The sequence below is a fragment of the Sylvia atricapilla genome, chromosome 4 (genome assembly GCF_009819655.1).
Source record: "Sylvia atricapilla isolate bSylAtr1 chromosome 4, bSylAtr1.pri, whole genome shotgun sequence".
Classification (NCBI taxonomy): Eukaryota; Metazoa; Chordata; class Aves; order Passeriformes; family Sylviidae; genus Sylvia; species Sylvia atricapilla.
This window is the reverse complement of record NC_089143.1, coordinates 5,820,663-5,839,512: the sequence shown is the minus strand read 5'-3', so window position 1 is coordinate 5,839,512 and position 18,850 is coordinate 5,820,663. Positions and strand designations below refer to the sequence as shown.

General features: G+C 40.5%; 1 protein-coding gene across 1 annotated transcript in view; it reads left to right on the top strand.

Moving 5' to 3' along the window:
- The window catches only part of PDGFRA (platelet derived growth factor receptor alpha), a 32,101-nt gene extending 13,530 nt beyond the window's left edge, over positions 1–18,571 (top strand). Inside the window, exons 6-23 of the mRNA XM_066316989.1 lie at positions 893–1,064; positions 1,168–1,357; positions 1,909–2,024; positions 2,525–2,651; positions 3,152–3,345; positions 3,809–3,903; positions 4,013–4,145; positions 8,229–8,333; positions 8,976–9,086; positions 9,851–10,004; positions 10,572–10,738; positions 11,859–11,974; positions 12,527–12,649; positions 13,219–13,330; positions 15,143–15,242; positions 15,367–15,472; positions 16,161–16,396; positions 17,401–18,571. Coding sequence (XP_066173086.1) covers positions 893–1,064; positions 1,168–1,357; positions 1,909–2,024; positions 2,525–2,651; positions 3,152–3,345; positions 3,809–3,903; positions 4,013–4,145; positions 8,229–8,333; positions 8,976–9,086; positions 9,851–10,004; positions 10,572–10,738; positions 11,859–11,974; positions 12,527–12,649; positions 13,219–13,330; positions 15,143–15,242; positions 15,367–15,472; positions 16,161–16,396; positions 17,401–17,548 — 2,505 coding nt within the window. The 3' untranslated portion in view covers positions 17,549–18,571. The remainder of the gene's footprint in view (positions 1–892; positions 1,065–1,167; positions 1,358–1,908; positions 2,025–2,524; positions 2,652–3,151; positions 3,346–3,808; positions 3,904–4,012; positions 4,146–8,228; positions 8,334–8,975; positions 9,087–9,850; positions 10,005–10,571; positions 10,739–11,858; positions 11,975–12,526; positions 12,650–13,218; positions 13,331–15,142; positions 15,243–15,366; positions 15,473–16,160; positions 16,397–17,400) is intronic.
- The last annotated feature ends 279 nt before the right edge of the window (positions 18,572–18,850 follow it).

Below are 18,850 nucleotides of genomic sequence, written 5' to 3'. Positions count from 1 at the left end.
GCAAACTGAAATGATTCTTACTGAATTTACTGATGAGAAACATCTAGTAAGAAAAACCTGAAATTTTTGTAGAAACCTGAAATTTTTCAAACTGCTTTAACATCCCTTTGCAGTGAAGGCTTTTATTCAGAGAAACTTGGCTAGGGCCGGTCCCAGGCAATTTCAGAGTATCCCATATAAAAGTCTGGTTGCTGAAGGAATGATGTAACTGAAGTGTACCTAGTTTTTACTCCAAATCCCACCTTTTGCTTAAGTAAGTTAAGAGCCCAAGAGGAAAAATTATTTGAGCAACTTCTGTTTTGTTTTCACCTTACACATCAGTATAGTGTCTGCAATATGCCACCTTTAAAAACTAGCCTCAGCATATTTTTTTACCAGCCCCTCATGATAACATGGTCTGTCATTTTCACCATCTCTTTACTCTCAGGAGTTTTCTCCTTGTCAGTAAATTATTCTTGTTTTGAGGGGAGGCAGAACATAGCATCTATTAACTGGTTACTTTTTGTCTGGTGAAGGTGATAAAAACTGATCTTACTTCACGGACACTGAACAAAGGTGACTCAAGTAGCTTTTACATGTGAGGAAAAGGTGGTGCATAAAGAATTAATTGCTCTGTCAAGTTGCTTACCCAAATTTTCATAGGCATTTATTTCTTGTAAACAAAATACCAGGTCTAAACCTTCTGTGCCTGCCCCCCAAAGGCTGTATTTTTATAGGCACAGCTTTTCTGTTGTGGCTGGAAAAGGCATCCTTGCCTGAGTAAACAAGTCTTCTGCCATATAGGATTTAGATGTTTGCTCTCACTTCAGGGGTATCAAAGATCCTCAGTGATGTGCTTTCAGCTCAGTTACTTAAGCAAGGTTGTTTTTTTTTTTCCTTCTCCAAACTACAGAAAGAAAAAGGTCTGATAAAACTTGATGATATCAAAGTCCCATCGCAGAAGCTGGTTTACACCTTGACCATTCCTGAGGCATCAGTGAAAGACACAGGGGATTATGAATGTACTGCTCGGCATGCAACCAAGGAGGTCAAGGAAAATAAGAAAGTAGTCATTACAGTTCATGGTATAGTCTGATTTTAGTGTCTAAAATTATTACCACAAAGGAAAACACCATTCTTGAAAAATGTTGCATGGTGTCATTTACACAAGGCTTTTTTCATTTACAGACAAAGGCTTTGTTCACCTGGAGCCTCAGTTTAGCCCTCTGGAAGCTGTCAACCTGCATGAAGTCAAAAACTTTGTTGTTGATGTGCAGGCTTACCCAGCACCAAAAATGTACTGGTTGAAGGATAATGTGACTCTGATTGAAAATCTTACGGAGATTGTTACTAGTTCCAACAGGGTCCAGGAAACCAGGTAAAAATCCTTCTGACCTTTACTTTGCCATGCTGATTGAGTTCCTCCCCCAGAAAACTGGGCACTGCTCCTGCTCACTCTTTTCACCTCAGTTTGTTGCTTCTTCCTGAGTGGCATTTAAAAATAGTTTATTTGTTTTCTATTTTAAAGTGCAATGCCTAATTTACTTCTTCTTTACTAATTACTTCTTTATTTCTAATTACTTCTTTACTAATTTACTTCTTTACTATCTTCAGAAGGTCAACTGCTTCAAGGTTCCTGAGCAAAAAACCTCTTTGCTCCCTTTAACATGTCTTCACACCAATAATTTCTGGCTGTTTCCAGTAAAATCAGGGCTTTGTCAGATCCTTGCAGGAAGTAACAAAGGCTACTTCTTTCTCAGTTGTATGGTGATAGTTATTTACCACTTGAGTAATGGCTTAGTTAAAGGCATGCTAGAAATGCTAAATGTCACTATGTTATAATTGCAACACACCCAGATTACGTGTTGCACTAAAATTATTTTTTTATGCCTGCTTTAAAAATGCAAACAAAAACTTGCATTTCTGCAGGTTTCAGAGTATTTTAAAATTGATACGGGCCAAGGAGGAAGACAGTGGATACTATACTTTGGTTGCCGAAAACGAAGATGAGATTAAAAGATACACCTTCTCCTTGCTGATACAAGGTAAGGAGCCCCAAAGCTTTGCCCACCAGAACTCATGGCACACACAGCAAAGGCTTGATCCACTTGCACACTGCATTGCCTGGACCATGGATTTATGAGTATATGAATGTGATATATGCAGGGATGCACCAGGGCGAGCGGAGGAGTGCGTGTGTGTTAGTCTCTGGAGCTTTTCCAGCCTGATTCTGGCTTTCACTTCTGCACTGGCCTTGAGCCAGAAAGAAACTTTATCCACCCAGCTAAGTTATTCCAGCTGACAGTAGGATGATAGCTCATTTAACATGACATGAAGACGTGGCACAACTGCAGCACTTCCTCCTCCTTGCTCTAGCCTAGAATCCACTCTGTGCTACAGGACATAAGCACCTCCTGGTCGAGTCTTTGTCTGTAGCTCTTGCTAAGGTGTTGGCCAAACAACACCCGTCCTGCTTTGAAATTTGAAGTTGCTTTCTTTTGTAGGCACTGACAAATATTTTAACAAACTCCTGACTCCTTCCTAGTTCCAGCTCTGATCTCAGCCCTCGTGGATGATCACCATGGCTCTGCAGGTGGGCAGACAGTGAGATGCCTGGCAGAGGGGACCCCACTTCCCGATGTGGAATGGCTGGTTTGCAAGGACATTAAAAAGTAAGAGGAGTGGTGGTTTCTTACCTGAAATATGACTTGCATTCTCAATGATCTTAATGTAATTAGTTACTGTACCATGTTTTCCTCATCAAGAGCCAGTAAGTTTCAGATAATTCTTATTTGTTTTTAGAGGCGAGTTGCTTATATTCCAAGAGAGGTTGTTAGTGCCCTTCTTTTTACATCCTATAGGACACGAAACAATGGATCAATTAATTTTTTGTCATAAAAGTTTTCTGTTCAGTAAGCTTACTCCAAGGACTTCACAGTCCAGGCTTGAGTAAGGATTCTGAGAAGTAGCTGTTGCTCCATTCAGGGAGTATTTTTATTTTGAAGGAAGAAAGGTGCAGATTTTTCAGAGGTGAAATCTAAAGACCCTTCTGGTCCTTAAACATGTTGTTGTCAGAAGAAATTTTCAGGGAAGTGTAATTCTTGTTCTGTTCACTCTTTATTTATCCATACCTATACCAAACACCCATTTCCCCCATTATTCTTCTCTGCAGGTGCAGCAATGACACCTCATGGACCCTTTTGACTAACAACATGTCTGATATACACATGGAAGCTCACCTGGATGAGAAAAATATGGTGGAAAGCCAGGTGACCTTCCAGAAGGTAGAGGAAACCCTGGTTGTGCGATGTGTGGCAAGGAATGACCTTGGTGCTGTTACTCGAGAGCTGAAGCTTGTGGCTCCCAGTGAGTTTGCTTTGTCCTACTATGCAATTACAACAGCCAGTTTCACCAGTTGGAGTTTGCTCCAACTCACCCAAGTTCAGTCCTAATGGATAAAAATATCATTGCTGTAGATAATAAATTAAAGTGGATTTTTTTTCCACCTCTGTATTTCTGAGGATGAGGCATTTTACAGGTCTTTATGCTGCATCTGCTTTTTGCTTATTATGTGGTTCCATCATTCATTTTACTGTTTTATCAGTACTGGCTATGTGACATTGTTCTAGACAATCTGCATTTGGTTTTGGAACAAGATGGCAGAGCAGCTCTGGGCTTGGAAAAAACTTTACAGTCACCAGCCTCAGGAGCTGCTCCTTCCACTTTTGCAAGGCACAGGAACTGCAGTGATAGGGGAGGTGGCTGTCTTATGTGTGTGATGTTTGTCATGGCTCATGAGAAAAATATGGTCTATGTTTTTACTCCACAGCCTTGAGATCAGAGCTAACGGTGGCTGCTGCTGTCTTAGTGCTGTTAGTGATTGTGATAATTTCCCTGATTGTCCTGGTCATCATATGGAAACAGGTATGTAGAAAAGTATTTCAGTTCAGGTGCTGAGCCCTGCTGGGTTTTGATCTGCTCTAAAGTCAGGTCCAGGACTAATGCTTGGTTTTGCATTCCATGTGCTCTGCAGAAGCCAAGGTATGAGATTCGATGGAGAGTCATTGAGTCTATCAGCCCTGATGGCCATGAGTACATTTATGTCGACCCAATGCAACTGCCTTATGACTCCAGATGGGAGTTTCCTCGAGATGGGTTAGTGCTTGGTAAGTTTTCTGTAAGGGATTAGCCTCACCCTTCTTTGGGGTGAAAGACATCCAGTGACCATTCTGAGGTCTCTGCAGGATTTGCAATGGAAGTTATGGCCACAAAGTCCAGAGTTTCTCTGTCTGCTCCCCTCAGTTCTCCTTCCTGATGCTGTTCTACATTGACATCAGCCCTGAGGTCCTTGTGTTAGTGTCTCCTGTGCTTCTGTTCCAGTTCTCCTCCCCACGCCCTGTGTGCAGTGTCCACCCCTACGTGGCTTAGGGGACTCTCTCAGTGTCAAACACCCTTTTCAAACCTCACTTCTGCTAAGGCATCCACAAAAAGGATGTCAGTATTTCTTATCTGCAAGAAATTTATATGCTTATGTGCAGAGGCCAAGAAAATCTGCAACTAGTTATGTAGATTTATAAAAGGTTTTTAAAAAATTATTTATCCATGCCATGCACATATCAGTGCTGAGTAACTGCATATTATTGTGACTACTGTCCTTCTTTCTTCTTCCTTCCCCTTCTGCTTTCTTGCTTTGCTATTCTTCACTGGAATTCATACAGAATTCAGTCATAATTATTTCCTCAAGGCTGGCTCAATCTCTCATTTATGTCAATTGAAAGTATAATGACTATAGAAAATTTTAATGTTCTATCCAGATAGTGCTTTAAACATACAGGGCTTCTCTCTTGGAGATATCTGTGGACCAAATTGTATTGCAGAACACAGGAGAAGAAGACAAAATGTGTCTTTTGTTTGATATATTTCAAGAAAAATACTCCCCTGGTGTAGTTCTTCACCATCACAGAGAAAGAGTTAATTCTTGAAAGAAGCAAGAGAAAAATTTCTGGTTCAGGAACAATATAGTTTAATTAAATTCATGTTGTTAATTGAAGACTAGAGGCGGGCGAATGTTTTATGGAATTACTTTATTACAACCCAGACTTTAATTATATGCCTAAATAGGATTTGTCAGGTCTGACTTGTTAAAGACCAGCACTGTGAGTTTGTCTCCCTCTGACTCATGAGCACCAGCCTGCTTCAACACCTTCTTGTTTACAAGTGTTTTCAGAATAGTCAGTAACTTTAAAACCCAGTGCTCCGTGTCTTTTTGGCAATCTGGATTGCACAACTGCTCTACTTGACACACTTACCCGCCAGCACTTTTGTCGTATTAAATGCTTGCTGGTGAGGGGGGGACCCTCTTTTGCTTCTGGGGCTGACAAATTTTGGTTTGCGCGGATTTTCTCTTATCTAAGTGGGAGATGACAGCAAAGCAATTCCACCCTTAGTTCAGGGAGGCTCTGAAGCAGGTTACAAACCCATTTTGGCTCCCCCAGATGAGTATTTCCCATCCTAGCTGTGTAAGCCAGCTGGCATTTATTTGTTTTTTCTGGCCAGTAGTATCTGGAGTGTAGTGCTGCATTAAATGCCAACTCTGAACATTAGCTGGATGGAGCTTCAATTGATAAATTTGGGTTACACTGCGAATTTCCCTTTGCAATCACTGATCCACTGGAGTATATGCAGTGCACTGCTGTTTAATGGGCTCGCAAACCAGTGTAGGTCCAGGAGATGTGTATCAGAAGGAACAACACAGTAATGCCATGGGCTGTTTGAACACCACTGTCTTCTCCTGGCTCTGCTGGAGATAAGAGAGGTCCCAGTAGGACCTGGACCTCCTCATGCAGCTGATAGAGCAGTGCCTTTTGAGGCATTGAGTCTGAGTGCTGCTGCTCAGGATACCAGGGTGGCTGTACAGAGACAGCAGAATTGCTCTCAGCACTTCCCAACAAGCCACTTACTTGTCCTGGTGACCTTAATAAGATGAAATGCTGGTCTGACACAGAATTTGACCTGTGCCCTGTTGAAAACGACAAGTTAAGATTCAAGTCACACAATAGTCAGAGATATGGTACCTTATTTCATGAATCTAGAAACTGGGTGTAGGTTATAAACCTTGACACTTATTTGGCTTTTAATAGACCAAGAGACTTACGGTTTCATTTGGGGTGGGTTGATTATCCCAGGCCAATTTTAGCAAAAGAAGCATCCAGCTGAGATGGTTGCATCTGGAACAAATCCACACACTTGACCCTTGTGTCCTCTGAGCAGAAAAGCAGCGCTTCTCTGGCAGGCACAGCAGATAAGCTCTGTGGATGGCTACAGAGGCTGAATTAGCTGCTGTTCCTCCACTAGTTTGAGGAGTCTTGAGCAGCTGCTGTGTCTGCACAGTCCCTCTGTGGTGGTGAAGCAACACTGCTCCTTCAGTGCATATATATCATATTTATATTCAGATCCTAGCAGTGCCTTTATACTAAAAAGTAAACTCACACTATAATTTTGAGCTTCTATGAAGCACTCATCAAGGATATGATGGCATTACAGATGCTTCCAGTTCTTCTTGGGCAGTTAGCTCCCACCTGGCTCCAAATTTCAAATGCAAAAGACGTGGGGCTTGGGCTACATCTGCAGAGAGGGTTGAAAAGGGGAAATAGCAGTGATGGCTCCCTGCCATTCTGGAAGTGCTCTCACTGTCTCCACATGCACCCCAGCCCAGCAGAGGTGATGGAGAGGGAGATGTGTGCCTCGTGCTCAGCTGACAATATGGTTTTGAGGAGGAATTGGCTTGTGAAGACAAGAAGATCAAGGAGCATCAGCAAATGCCATCACATTCTGAAGGGTTGCATCCTGCCATATGGCTCCCAGACCTTCAGTCTGAAAAGTTTCAGGGGCCAAATTTCAAACTCAGGTTGTTTGAATTAGTCTGAAATTTAGTGTGAAGCTTTCTCACATCCTGATTGGGAAGGATAACCTTTGGAGCATGGGAATCTTGAAAAGAAATTACATAGCTTCTGGGGGCATGACAAACTATGCTGTCATAATCTTGGAGAGGTTCACCAGTGTTAACTCAGCTAAGCATTCTTTAACCATTTCATGTGCTTGTTAATGATGCAGATATTGTTTGGCTGGAAATTTTCTTTCAAAAGCATGTGCACAATAAAAGTGGAGGCAGTAGCTGAAGGATAACAGAAACATATGGCATTGCATGCCAGATAACACCTTCAGAAGTGTAAAAGGTGACAAGTTCAAACTGCAAACGAACGTCAAAGACAAAATGCTGTATATCTCCCTAGTAAAACTCACTACTTGTTCTTTCTGTGCTCAAAGTTAAAAAGTAACATAAAATCAAAGTGACAGCTTGTCAGGCATGTGCTTATATTCCAGCATCTGGACCTCATATACAGGTTCTTTCACAAAGTGTTCCCTTGATGAACTTGGTTTACAATGCAGAAGCTATGAAATACAGTATTTTGGAGTATGTTTGTGCAGGTCATATTTTCTAAAATCTTAACTTAATCTAAAATTCTTCTGGAGACTGGATCCATATTAGAAGACGGGATATATCAATCCCAATTTTTTGTCTAAATTGATTTGTGGGAAGAGTAAAGGGTCTGTAAACATTAGCTGTTTCATTACAGCACTTGGAAATTTGCAATAGAATTTATTCCAGCAGATGAAACACACTTGTACATTAAACTTCAGAGAAGTTTCCCTCATATGTGATCAACATGTATTTCAGCTTCTCGCAGATCTGAAATGGTGCTGCCTGTTTCTGAATGTGCTTCAATATGCTTTAGTCCATTTAATGCTGGATGTATCCAGCATTAAATAATAGACTGAAACTACAGCTGAGGGACCCGATTCAGATTTGTAAGTCAGGAACATGATTGTATTTTAATCAGGTGCTGACTGAGGCAAATAGGTCAGCTTAAGCCTAGGACAATCCATGATGTGAGAGGATAAAGTGAAGATGGCAGAGCACAGAAAGGGATGAATTTGAATGAGCTGAGCTTCCAGGTGTAGGTGTGCTCTTGCTGTTTGCTTGCATACTTTTAAGAATTGTACTTAATGATAGCATTTCCTATCTGCTTTTTCTGCTTAAAAACAACAATAATAGCAACAATACCAGTAGTCTGGCTAAGGGAATGTGCCCTTTCCACACAAAAATCAACTTGTAGAGGAATGGAGACAGGAAAGGAGCTGAATTGCTGTTACTTTCTGAAATAAATAACGCTCTCCCTCGTGTTCAGGTCGGATCCTTGGTTCGGGAGCATTTGGAAAAGTAGTTGAAGGGACTGCATATGGATTGAGTCGCTCTCAACCAGTGATGAAAGTAGCTGTGAAAATGCTGAAACGTAAGTTGTCATGGTTCCATTTCCCAAGCGAAGCAGGGCAGGTTCCCACAGGGTTATTCAAACATTGCTGGTTATAAATTCATTCTTTGTATCTAGAGTTGAAAATGAATGGTGAAATGACAGGATTTTAAAATGGTATGTTAGATTGCTTTATGGCATTTCAAGCCTGGAGGTACCCAGGCTTTTGAAAACATCCAAAGTTCAGGTTTAGCTGAACAGCTACAATAACTCAACAAATATTGAGAAAGATAAAATAACCATGAATGCCTGTGAACAAAGAGAGCTGTACAACAAAGGGGAAAAGGCAGGTCTTGTATAAGAATCTTCAGTTCACTGAAGATTTCCTGGTTCATGAGAACTGAGAATCTGATGCAGTGATTCTGTAGAAACCATGGTGAGCTTACTTGTATTGAATGAGGAGTTTGTAGAGTGCTTCTGTGCCATGTGTGCAATTCACTACACCCCTGGAGAGGGACAAATAAACTGGGTCAGTTACTGAGCCACATCAAGCGAGTCCCTTATTAATCATTTGTGGCTCCTCTCCAAGCCTTAAGAAAGACACATACCAAGCAAGGAGAAATTTTTTGTTAATATGAAAAAGGTGACTGCTCCCACTGAGTGGCTAATGTGTTTTTCCTACAGCTACAGCCAGATCCAGCGAAAAGCAGGCACTCATGTCTGAACTGAAGATAATGACACATCTTGGTCCCCACCTGAATATTGTGAATCTGCTTGGAGCTTGTACAAAATCAGGTGGGTTTGGCTGACAAAATAAAGGTTTGCTGTGGAGTCGTCATTCAGTATTTAACAAGCACACTGATGCCTAAGGAGTTTTAGGTTTTTTTGTTACCTTCATGTATTTGTAGCTTTGTAGACTGTTAAATGCCTAGGTATAACTTCTAGTACTTTTCCAGCTTTCTTTCCCACAGTGGACAAATATTTATTGATGTGTTCCCTAAATTTTATCTAGTCTCGCCTTTTAGTTTACTGAGGCCCTTTTATTTTGCACCATGTAATTATATACACAATAAAGGTAGGGTAGAAGATTTGGGGTAGAGCTCCAGTGGGGCAGAACCCAGGGCAGAGGTTAGCTAACCAACTGCTCCTCTAGTTGGACAATATTGGCTAGATATCTAATTGCCCTATTTTATAAAACTGTACAAATTTAATTCTGAGCACAGGGTTTTTTGCCATATTGTGTGCCTGAAGGCTTTTATGTTACCATTCTAACGTTGTTTGGAAAAGTTTGTGTTCTATTTCCAGGCATCAACACAGGTTTCAGTAAAGGATTTACCAATAAATAAATAAATATCTACAATAATAAAATAAATAAATATAAACAAATACAGGCTTTCAGAAAACTTCTTGATATTTGGTAATAATTGCAGCCATAACTTAACAGATAGAAATGCATTAACTTATAACTCTGTTATCTACTACTTTTGGAGTCTTTTTGTATTTGTTTCTGTTTTTCTAAGACTCAGTCACCAATGCATAATTTTGCTTTATTTTAACAGGTCCTATTTACATCATTACTGAATACTGTTTTTATGGTGATTTGGTGAACTACCTGCATAAGAATAGGGACAATTTCCTGAACCGACACCCAGAAAAGCCTAAAAAAGATTTGGATATCTTTGGGATGAACCCTGCTGATGAAAGCACAAGAAGGTGGGAAAAAAAAAAAAAGAAAAAAATAAATATATGACCTACAATTTAAGGACCTAAGTAATTTTTTATCCTTATTGCATTACTCTGATTCATTGGTTTAAACTCTTTCCTAATTTTTCTTGTTAGACTTTATTTGTCAGGTTTCATAAGCCTGGGAAGGTTTCAGCATTATTCAATCTCCCCAACATGTGTTCTAGATTTGTGTTTCCTGCCTGTAGACACGCCTGCAGTCTGAGGACCCCTGTGGTTTCTCCACAGATATCCTGACATCCCAAAGATTTTTAATAATAAATCACAGACCAGTGTTTCTTCTTCTTCTTTAAAAAAAAAATAAAAAAATAAAAAAAATTAAAAAAAAATCAATTCATCCTTTTGGCTCTACACACCAAAAACTTCAAAAATAAAAATAAAGTGTGTCTGCCTGCCCTTGTTTCCATGCTTGGGGAATTTCCAGCTGTCGAATTTCACATCAATACAATGGTACACCTTAAGTGAAGGGTTTGATATGCACATGCTGTGACAGGGAAGTCACTAGCTGATACACTTGTCTTTTTTTTCCAATTCCAGTTATGTGATACTATCATTTGAAAACACTGGAGAATACATGGACATGAAACAAGCTGATACCACTCAGTATGTGCCAATGTTGGAAAGGAAGGAAGGCTCTAAATACTCTGATATTCAGAGATCTGTGTATGATCGGCCTGCTTCATATAAGAAGAAATCCATGTCAGGTAATGTAGAACTGTCCCTTCTGCATATATCATTAATACAAATGACCCCTGAATGAACATGTTTCATATTTTTTGTCCTCTAAATGCCCACAAACTGTTTAGCTCTGTTCAGCAAGAGTGTGAGCATAAGCTGTAAGCTCAAAGCTTGTGTTCTTCCATTCTGCTCTGGGGTTAGGAGTGCATGCTGCTGGAGCAGAAGGGGTCCAATTGTGTGTTTGTTTCTGTGGTTGTGTTCTGCAGTGGGCAGTGTTTTCATCAGTCTTGTAGTCTGAAGGATTTCCAGCAATAGCAATGACCAATAATAACAGTAGTTTATGTTGTACTGTTTCCACTTGTATTTCACATTAACTGACACTTACCAAATGCAGAACACTCCCAAATATTTTCCTGGATTAGGTAATGAAGATAATGAATGCATCTTATTCCCTGTCACTGTTCTCAGAAACCAAATATGCTTTTGTTTAAAAACAGACACCATCACTTCTGCCTCCAGGCCTCAGAAACTGAACCATACCCAGTCCCAGACTTACATGGCAGACTTATGTACTCATGCTCTGGGACAGTCAGAGAAAATGAATCACTGAATTTTGACTGGTGTTTTTCTGGCATTTTTCATACAAGAAATAAGAATTATTGCCCTAGAATTGCTGACCCTTTTTGCTGGTATTGGATTACTCCCAGTGAATACTTCCTGGGAAACAACAGTGTTCAACGAAAGTAAATGGGATAAGAATGTACATGCATGCACAAAACCCTAATGAAGGCATCACCTCTAAAGAAATATTTTTGTACCACACACTGAGTAAACAACCTGTGTGACAGTCCAGTAATGGCCAGTAACACTCCTTTTTTTACTTTACTGTTCCCTACTGTTCCCAGGGGGAAAAAATATAGACTGGACAAAACTCAAACCCATTATTTAATACTGGCTGTTTTTAAAAATGCAGTGTGTATCAGTGACTGATGCAGACATTAAAAGTGATAATAGTTACTATGAAATGACTGTTTTGGTCATGGTACTCTGCTAAAATCATCAGCTCAGAATAATAATGGGTAGGGGAAGATGGATGCTACTTTCACACTCCACAGCAAAACCACATTTTTCCTCTTTTTTCAATAGAATCAGAAGTCAAAAACCTTCTTTCAGATGATACTTCAGAGGGCCTCAGCCTACTGGATTTGCTGAGTTTCACCTACCAGGTTGCACGGGGAATGGAATTCTTGGCTTCTAAAAATGTAAGTAAATAAAAAAGTAAGCAAAATGGAATAAGGTGTAAAAAACATCTTCTACAGCTATGGTTTTAATTTTAGATTTTGAGCATATGACACAATACAATATTCTTTTGGAGATATAGACAGCTTTTTCACTTACCTGGAAACAGAGATCACCATGGTGGGAAAAAATCAAAGCAGCAGTCACTCGTCTTCCCCTGCTGCATCCTGTGACATTGCTGGAGTCAGGGTAAAAGGGATGGTGGAGGACCAAAGCAGGGTCTGGGTGAAGGCTCCATGCAGTCACAAACCAGCACAGAAGCACAGGCAGATCATTAGTACATGATGGGTAGAACAGGGAAGGGTGACCTCACTTTTGCCTCCCAGCCCCTAAAATGCATCTGTGTGAGACCTCGCTGGTCCTGAGGCCTGGTGCCTTCCTGCCCCTGCTAGCAGGTGTTTGTTCAGTCCTGTTAGGACTGTACTCAGAAAGTCAGCCCTTTTGTAAGGGCAGTGGCAGTCTGGAAAAAGCTGGAAAAAGCATGTTCTTGAACGACTTCATTTTTCTCCACACAGTGTGTGCACCGTGACTTGGCTGCCCGTAATGTCCTCCTGGCTCAAGGAAAAATTGTGAAGATCTGTGACTTTGGGCTGGCTAGAGACATCATGCATGATTCCAACTATGTCTCCAAGGGCAGTGTATGTATTTAATCTCTGGAGCTCTGCTTCAACTGAAATAAAAATTATCAGTTTTAAATGCTATTGCATGTTCTTGCCATTTAGTGTTGGTTACAGTAATTGACCATTGGGATGAATGCTCCTCAGAACAATTTATCTTCAGATCATTAATTCCTGTAACTTTTCTAGCTCTGTTTTAAAGCCAAAAAAGTATACATTTAGTACTTCACAGTATGATAGTTTTAAATGGCAGGTTTTGCAACTGGATAAATTATTAAGAAACTGTCAAACATACCAGACCTAGTTCAGCAGTGCCAGATTTTGCATCATGCCCTCAATGATTTGCTACCTGGTCATTTGCTAGTAATGAAATGAATAGAGTTATGGTTTAACTAGTTTGTGTGGGGAGCAACAAGTAGCACTGCTTCTAATCCTCTCTATTAAATTGAATTTAAAATAAACACTAGCAAGGTTAACACAACTTTTCTTACAGAGGGATGTTATTCCTGGCCATCAAACAACAATTGCAGTGGTAAGCATTTATTTAATGACTAATCTGTGTGTTTGGGCTTTCTTTCTTTTTATTACAGACTTTCCTCCCCGTAAAATGGATGGCACCTGAAAGTATTTTTGACAACCTGTACACAACATTGAGTGATGTCTGGTCTTATGGCATTCTGCTGTGGGAAATATTTTCTCTTGGTATGTACTATGAATATTTTCCTATGTGTAGTGATTAAGTTTTTTTCAATTCAAACTGTTCTACATGAAATATTTAAAATTCTGCATATAAAAATATATGTGTGAAATCCACTGTTAGTTGTTCTCCTGTATGGGATTTTAGATTCTAGTGTTAGGTGTGAAGTGAAATACTCACCCAAAGTTCTGTTTAGTTCTGGTATGGATCTTTTTGTTCACTTGTTTGAGGATTTTGTTTTTGGTTTGTTTGTTTTTCGTAATATACTTTTTTTCTGTAAAACTAAATGAACCGTGTGGAAATCTTGAGTGGAAAAGTATTGGTGTGCCACAACAGGATCGATTTTATGTCTCATATGAGAAGCAACATGTTTCTCCCCTGCAATGGGATGCCTGGGGCTGCAGCCCAGCTCAGCAGCTGCTTTGGAACAGTCTCTTCATACATTTCAAAAGAGCCTGTCTTAGTCCCATTACAGAATGAAAATAAATGTCAATCTTCTGGGACACTGATTTCTCATTTCCAGGTCAACACTGTTCACACAGTTGGTTTATGGCAGCGTAAAGTGGTTATGACAGTACACAGCAGTTACAGACAATGTACAGTTCCCAGCTGGGAACAGCCTGGCTCTCTCCTCAGCCTCATTAATTAGCCTCCTGGATGAGTGGATGGCCTGCTCCAGCAAGTGTGCACTGCCCACACTGACTGCCAGCAGGATTACTCAGGCCTGTGTGGTATCCAACCCCAAGCTTAATGTTATTTGCTAGAATCAGTTGTCACATAACTGCTTCTCAGAAAACAACAGTTGCCCCACTGTTTATGGTATTGATTCCTGTAATCTCTGGGCATCATGGGATGCTGTAAATAGCCATTCCCCAAAATCCCTGGGAGGCATTGGACAGCTCAGGAACTGAAGCACTGCACTTCACTGCTCTACTCTAAAGTAGAGTACTGCACTCTCTAAAGAAGGTCCTGAAGCTCAGTTTTGGGTGAAACATCCTGCTTTTGAAAGGGCAGAGGTTTCTGAAGCAATATTACATAGTATGCCTCCTCCATCCGAGAAAGTTGCTAGTTTTTGGAAAGCAAAACATATCCTCAGCAGTGTTTGTTAAGAAGGTAAATTTTAACATCTTGCTACTATGCTGACTTCAGCTCAAATTGCCATTTTACACATCCACAGCAACTGAGCATGCATGCAGTGATGTCTCTGTGCTGCAGCCCCAAATTACCAGCTAATTGTGTCAGCTTGGGACAAGTCCACAGTTTTTGACAACCCACACACATGACATGTTAGCTGTTGTCTAAAGCCAGCTGCCCCTCTGGGATGAGTGGGCTGTGGAGGGGACTCACACCAAGGCTTTGACCTTGCAGTCAGGATGAGATGTGTTACTCAGGTCACTCTCAGCTGTCCTACAGGTTCCAAAGGCAATAATGCCAGACAGAGCCAGTATCTGGGCTAAGTTCTCACAGAAAGGCAGTGGCAGGGCAGAGCCATGACCTCAGCCATGCCGAATGAAGGCTGATGACCTCATCCAGGTATCATCCAATCTCTGTCCCCAAAACATTTTATAAACACTGTAGAGATTTTTTTTTTTTAACTAGTACCTACTTCAATCTTTCCTAGCCAGTGTTTCATGTTAGGGCTTAATGTCATCAAGACAATAGCTCTGATATGAAACACTGGCTACAAAAGAATCATTCTAATGTCATGTTAAATTATTGTGTTAACACTTCATGACATGAACAGGAAAGCAGTATTTGGGAGCTCTGCATGCATAGTCAAGTACAGAGTAGTACTTCTCCTTCTCTTTTATCTGCAGGTGGCACACCATATCCTGGCATGATGGTCGATTCTACTTTCTACAATAAGATCAAGAGTGGATACCGAATGGCCAAACCTGATCATGCTACCAATGAAGTGTATGTGTGCATGTAGCTTTTCTACACCTGCCCAGCCTCCAGAGAATTTTAGCTTTAGTTTCTCTTTGATCAGTTATGTGGCTAGTTTAACAGCTAGTTAAACTGGTTTCCTTCTTCTCTGCAGGTATGAGATTATGGTGAAGTGCTGGAACAGCGAACCGGAGAAAAGACCTTCTTTCTACCACTTGAGTGAAATTGTGGAGAGCTTGTTGCCTGGAGAATACAAAAAGGTTTGCTCTTTGTAATTTTCTCTGTGTTTTCTGTATCCTGCTTCCGAGGGAATCATAAGCTATGTCCAGCCATGAGAGCCATGAGCACTGAACTGGCATGTTCTAACCTGTGTGAATTCTGTGATTAGCACGGGGACATTGCATGTTCACTTTCTTCCTTCGAGCTTGCTGAGAGAAGCAGTTCTGCAGTATTAACTGGGAAGCAGAACTCTTCATGTCTAAATCCTAACAACTCAATTTTTCTACCGGAGAACTAGTTCTATATATTTTCATGGGATTTTGTAGGCTGTGAAATAATTCTGTAAAAGGGACTTTGTGGCCCATGTGCATAATCTCCCTGTCTCCTTCTTTGGACCCTGACACCAGCAAGTTTTCCCCTCTTATTTCTGATAGCTCTGGACAAGTTGTGCCTGCCCCATCATTCAGTGTTTCATTTTTCCCAGCTACCTTAACTTCCTCTTCCCTATCCATCTTTCACATCTGTTTGTCTACTTTGTCCTGCCACAGAGCTTTGCTCCTCCATCATCTAAAACTGTGTGTCACTTCTCCCTTCAAAGCAATTGAAGATTCTGGACTTCTCTATTCAGTGTTGCTGGCTCATAGGGCAGAATATTTGCTAGGCCCATCTGAAGAAAGGCAGCCTTTAGTGAATAGCATCTAACGAGAGGGTTGAAATTAATATTTTCAGAGCTATGAGAAGATTCATCTGGACTTCCTGAAAAGCGATCACCCAGCTGTCACACGCATGAGAGGGGACTGTGACAATGCTTACATTGGTGTAACCTACAAGAACGAGGACAAGCTAAAGGACAGGGAGAGTGGATTTGATGAGCAGAGGCTGAGTGCTGACAGTGGATACATCATTCCCCTGCCTGACATCGACCCTGTCTCTGAAGATGAGCTTGGCAAAAGAAACAGACACAGGTAGGTGCAGTTTATAAATCCCTTAGCCCATAGTCACCATTTGGGGTCAGGCTTGGCAATGTCCATTTCCAGAATCATACTCTGCAAATGATTTCCTTAGCTCTGTTGAAGCTACTTACTGGGGGAGTCACATGTAAATAGGATAGTATGACTGGCCAAAGTGTTTTCAATGGGAAAAAATTAATTTTGTCTGTTTTGTGGTTGCCAGGGTAGGGCGACTGCTGGTAGGGTGCTTCTGTGGGGTTTTGGGACTCCTTTAATAGCCTGTCTGGTGGATCCGTGGGCACATTTTGAAACACATCTTGCCTCCTTGGAGCTTCATGTGAGATCTCAAAGGATTGATTTGCTTGTATGAGACAAATTCCAAAATTTGAGAGAAGTTGTTGATAATATCTTCAACGGTGTAGTCTTCTATGAAAGCAGGGTGTCCAGAACTTTTTACTTCTCTCTTGTCAATTTGCATGACCAATGCCACTACAACCCTGCGTGACCCTAGTTGTGAATGGTGCCAGTTTAATTCAGCACTAAACTCATAGCATATAGATTCAGGAACCTAGAAATGTCTTTTTTTTTTTTTTTTTTGGTATATTTTTGTGCTTTATTCAAGCGAGAGGGGAAAGAAGTCCCTAAAAGTAACACCAACATTAAGACATTTTATCTCTCTCTGTTTTTCTTATCTTGCTGTCTGTTATTGCTATCTTATTTTCACCTGACCTCTGTAGATTTACCTAAGTGACGTATTGTCACATTAGTGTCATAAAACTATTTCTTCAAGTGTCTGGCTGAGAGTGCTTGGAGGAACATAAGAACAGCATGCTCCTTTGAATTCCAAGGTGGTTCTCTACTTTTGATATACAAGATATGTCATGTGCTAAGAGACTGGTGGTCACAGTCACTTAGGATTGCACTGTGGGTCCGAAAGCATTCAGTGCTGCTAGAGACTGGAGCATTTACCTCCCCACAGTCACCATGTACCTTATCTCTGAGATATTTGTCTCTTCCAGTTCACAGACATCTGAAGAAAGTGCCATTGAAACTGGCTCCAGTAGCTCTACCTTCATCAAGAGAGAGGACGAGACCATTGAGGACATTGACATGATGGACGACATTGGGATCGACTCCTCGGACCTGGTGGAGGACAGTTTCCTGTAACCCCACGGACACCTGCCAGCTCTGCACACAGGGGAGCTGCCCCTGTGGTCTACAGACTTCTGCTCCACAGAGAAAACCACTTTATTGCAACGTAAAGGACGTGAGGAGGAGGAGGAGGATTTGTAGAAAGCGACTCCCAGAAATGGGCAGAGGAATCAGCCTGAGTGTCAATGAAAGAGATATGTTGAAGATGGATTTTTTTAGTGTTGCTTCTTGCAGTACTTCAGTAGCATCTCAGTGTTGTTTGCCATTCCAGCCAGTAGGAGGATGAAAGGAAAGGCCACAAACAGACCAGTTTTGTGTTTCAAGGGCATTCATATGACTTTGATGGATCAATTTTCCACTGCAGCAATACTTTACCATTGTAATTATGTAAATAACTGTCTACTCAAGGATCTTCTGAGGTGCACATTGAACATATGCCATGGATTTTAGAAGAGGTCATTCATTAATTTTGTGTATTCCTCCCTCAATCTCAATGTCAGCTGCTGTTGAACTATCATGTGAATTGAAGAACATGCAAAAACCACTTCTGGACCAAAAAGGTCTAAAACCACCAGGGACTGACCGGTACTATAAAACATGTTACTTTCTACCATTAATGCAAGTAAAGGGGAATAATAATGATAATAATAATAATAATGATAATTAAAAGTCAGTCTATAATAGGTGTTAGAACCTAGTAAGTCTTTATTAACTATAGAAGGTAGCTGTTTTCAAGATAATACTACTACTGTTTTCAGTAACACTAAATGTATATTTTACAATCCATTGTCCTTCAGTAAAAGCACAGTATCAAAACACTTTTTTAAGTGCAGGGGAGAAATTTCCAGCCCAAAAAATTTTATGAAACAATTCCTTTTTTTAAAATTTTTGATCTACACAGAATGATAATTGTTCAGGTTAGCTAAAACTACTTTAACATGGAGAAAAAAATTAAGATTTTTTTTCTTTCATGAGCTGAGTAGCTTTTCTAATCAGACATACTAGAAGCAATTAGTTTTCTTCTGATTGAGGTTCTAAAAAAATGAAATGAATATAAAATAAAAACATGCCAGATTTCCAAGATGCTGGAGAATGGACGATTATGATAAACCACCAGCAATATCTCATTATTAGTGTTTTGTGGGTACTCAAAAGAAATCTTATCATCAGGTTAGCTGTGAAGAATTGATTTGATATTTGAACTGTTCAAGGAATAAAGGTATTTCTCCTAGCCTGAAACGTCAGTTCAAACAATCAGAAATAAATATGCAGAAAACATTGTCTTAGTTTTCAAGTTAAAACAGGAGCAGAAAACTG